Below are 2,064 nucleotides of genomic sequence, written 5' to 3'. Positions count from 1 at the left end.
GAATTGTATGACAAATGATTTCATTCAGAAATGCAACTACCTAGATATTTATCTGGCTTGTATCATTATCAGTTTTTATCCAGTATAAGTTGGATTTCTTTTTTTCATGAAATAGGTATGAAATGTTGGATGTGAAGATGGATCAATGATGAGTCTGAGCAGGAATTACAACAATCGCTCTTTAATTTGTGCCGAGAAAATGGTGTCAGTGTTGCATGGACACTGGGCTAGAAACAAACAATGACCTTTATTTGGATCTGCACAACAGATCTCATTGACAATGAACCACGATAACTATTCCGGCGTAGTTTCTCTTCAAGGTATGATAACTAATTCCTCAGAAAATTCCACTACGATGCTAATCACCTGGGATGAAAACAGTCAATTAGGGCTGAGAATTTCACTGTCTATGGTGCTGGGCATCATCACCTTGGCAACCATCCTTTCCAATTCATTTGTGTTCATCACCATTTGCCTCACAAGGAAGCTCCACACACCTGCCAACTATCTCATTGGGTCTCTGGCTGTCACAGACCTCCTGGTAGCTATTATGGTGATGCCCATCAGCATTGTCTATACTGTCATCAAGACCTGGACTTTGGGGCAGATCGTGTGTGACATCTGGCTGTCTTCTGACATCACATTTTGTACTGCATCTATCTTGCACTTATGTGTAATTGCTCTGGACAGATACTGGGCCATCACTGATGCCCTGGAGTACACAAAGCGCCGCACACCTGGTAGAGCAGGCCTGATGATAGCTGTGGTATGGGTCATCTCAATCTGCATCTCTATACCCCCGCTATTTTGGAGGCAATCAAAAGCTCTTGATGAACTCAAGGAGTGCGTAGTCAACACTGACCAGATCTTCTACACTATCTACTCCACATTTGGAGCCTTTTACATCCCCAGTGTGCTGCTAATTATACTGTACGGCAGAATTTACGTGGCAGCTAGATCAAGGATTCAGAAACCACCTTCAGCCTTCGGAAAGCGTTTTACTACTGTGCAACTAATTAGTGGGTCCACCGGATCGTCTCTGTGTTCTGTCGGCTTTAACAGCCAGGAGGCTCTCCCTCATTCCGGTGAATCCCCAGTCTACCTGAACCATGTCAAAGTCAAAGTTTCAGACAGCGTCCTGGAGAGAAAAAGAATCTGTGCAGCCAGGGAGCGGAAGGCCACCAAAACTTTAGGGATCATCCTCGGCGCTTTCATTTTCTGCTGGCTCCCTTTCTTTGTCGTGGCCTTGGTAATGGGCATCTGCAAAGAGGCGTGCTGGTTTCATCCCGTCCTTTCTGACCTCTTCACGTGGCTTGGCTATTTAAATTCACTCATCAATCCCGTCATATATACAGCTTTTAACGAGGACTTCAAACAGGCCTTCCAGAAACTCATGCGCTTCAAACGGTGTTGACTGTAAACCAATCCTATGGTAATAGTACATTTTTCCGTCATCATCACCTATGAGAGAGAGAGAGAGAGAGAGAGGGAAAGAGCAATCTACTGAAATCTTTTCTTTAGGGACATTAATTTGGATCTGCATTTTTCTTGCACATTGTACGTTTTAGTACTTTGATTTTATCTCACGGTCTGTACAAGGGGATGTTACACTCAGAATATTTGATGCATCTGTCAGTTAAACTGACGTGGCAAGATTAAATTAAGCTTTTTTGCATAAATGTGAATAAGACAAGTTAATTAGAATTATGATAATGCTGATATTCTAAAATTGCACTACAGGATCCTTTAGAATTTTATTATATTTAAATACAAATTTTCATTTTATCACTAGTCACTAAATGCATATATTAAATATGCTGTCTGTCAAACAGTGCAATATAAGGTATTTATAATAAAATATCTTTACTAGGCTAAGTTATATAATAACATAACAGCATGGATATTTGCATTGAAAATGTGGAAGGACATGATATTGAAAGATAAAGCACATAACACCTTTCAAAGATATCTTTGGAAAATATAAAGATTTCACCTCAAAGTTACGACATGTATAAAATTATTCTGACCTTCATATTATCTCACATCCTTGCAATGTTGGCTATA

At 40.2% G+C, this 2,064-nt stretch overlaps 1 protein-coding gene across 1 annotated transcript; it reads left to right on the top strand.

Moving 5' to 3' along the window:
- Positions 1-280: 280 nt before the first annotated feature.
- On the top strand, positions 281-1,414 carry htr1d (5-hydroxytryptamine (serotonin) receptor 1D, G protein-coupled). The gene has a single exon (XM_068011003.1). The coding sequence runs from the start codon at positions 281-283 to the stop codon at positions 1,412-1,414; it is 1,134 nt and encodes a 377-aa protein (XP_067867104.1).
- Positions 1,415-2,064: the final 650 nt, after the last annotated feature.

Source organism: Heterodontus francisci, chromosome 31 (assembly GCF_036365525.1).
Source record: "Heterodontus francisci isolate sHetFra1 chromosome 31, sHetFra1.hap1, whole genome shotgun sequence".
In the NCBI taxonomy this organism is placed as follows: Eukaryota; Metazoa; Chordata; class Chondrichthyes; order Heterodontiformes; family Heterodontidae; genus Heterodontus; species Heterodontus francisci.
The sequence above is the reverse complement of the archived record's forward strand: the minus strand, read 5'-3'. Positions and strand labels throughout refer to the sequence as shown.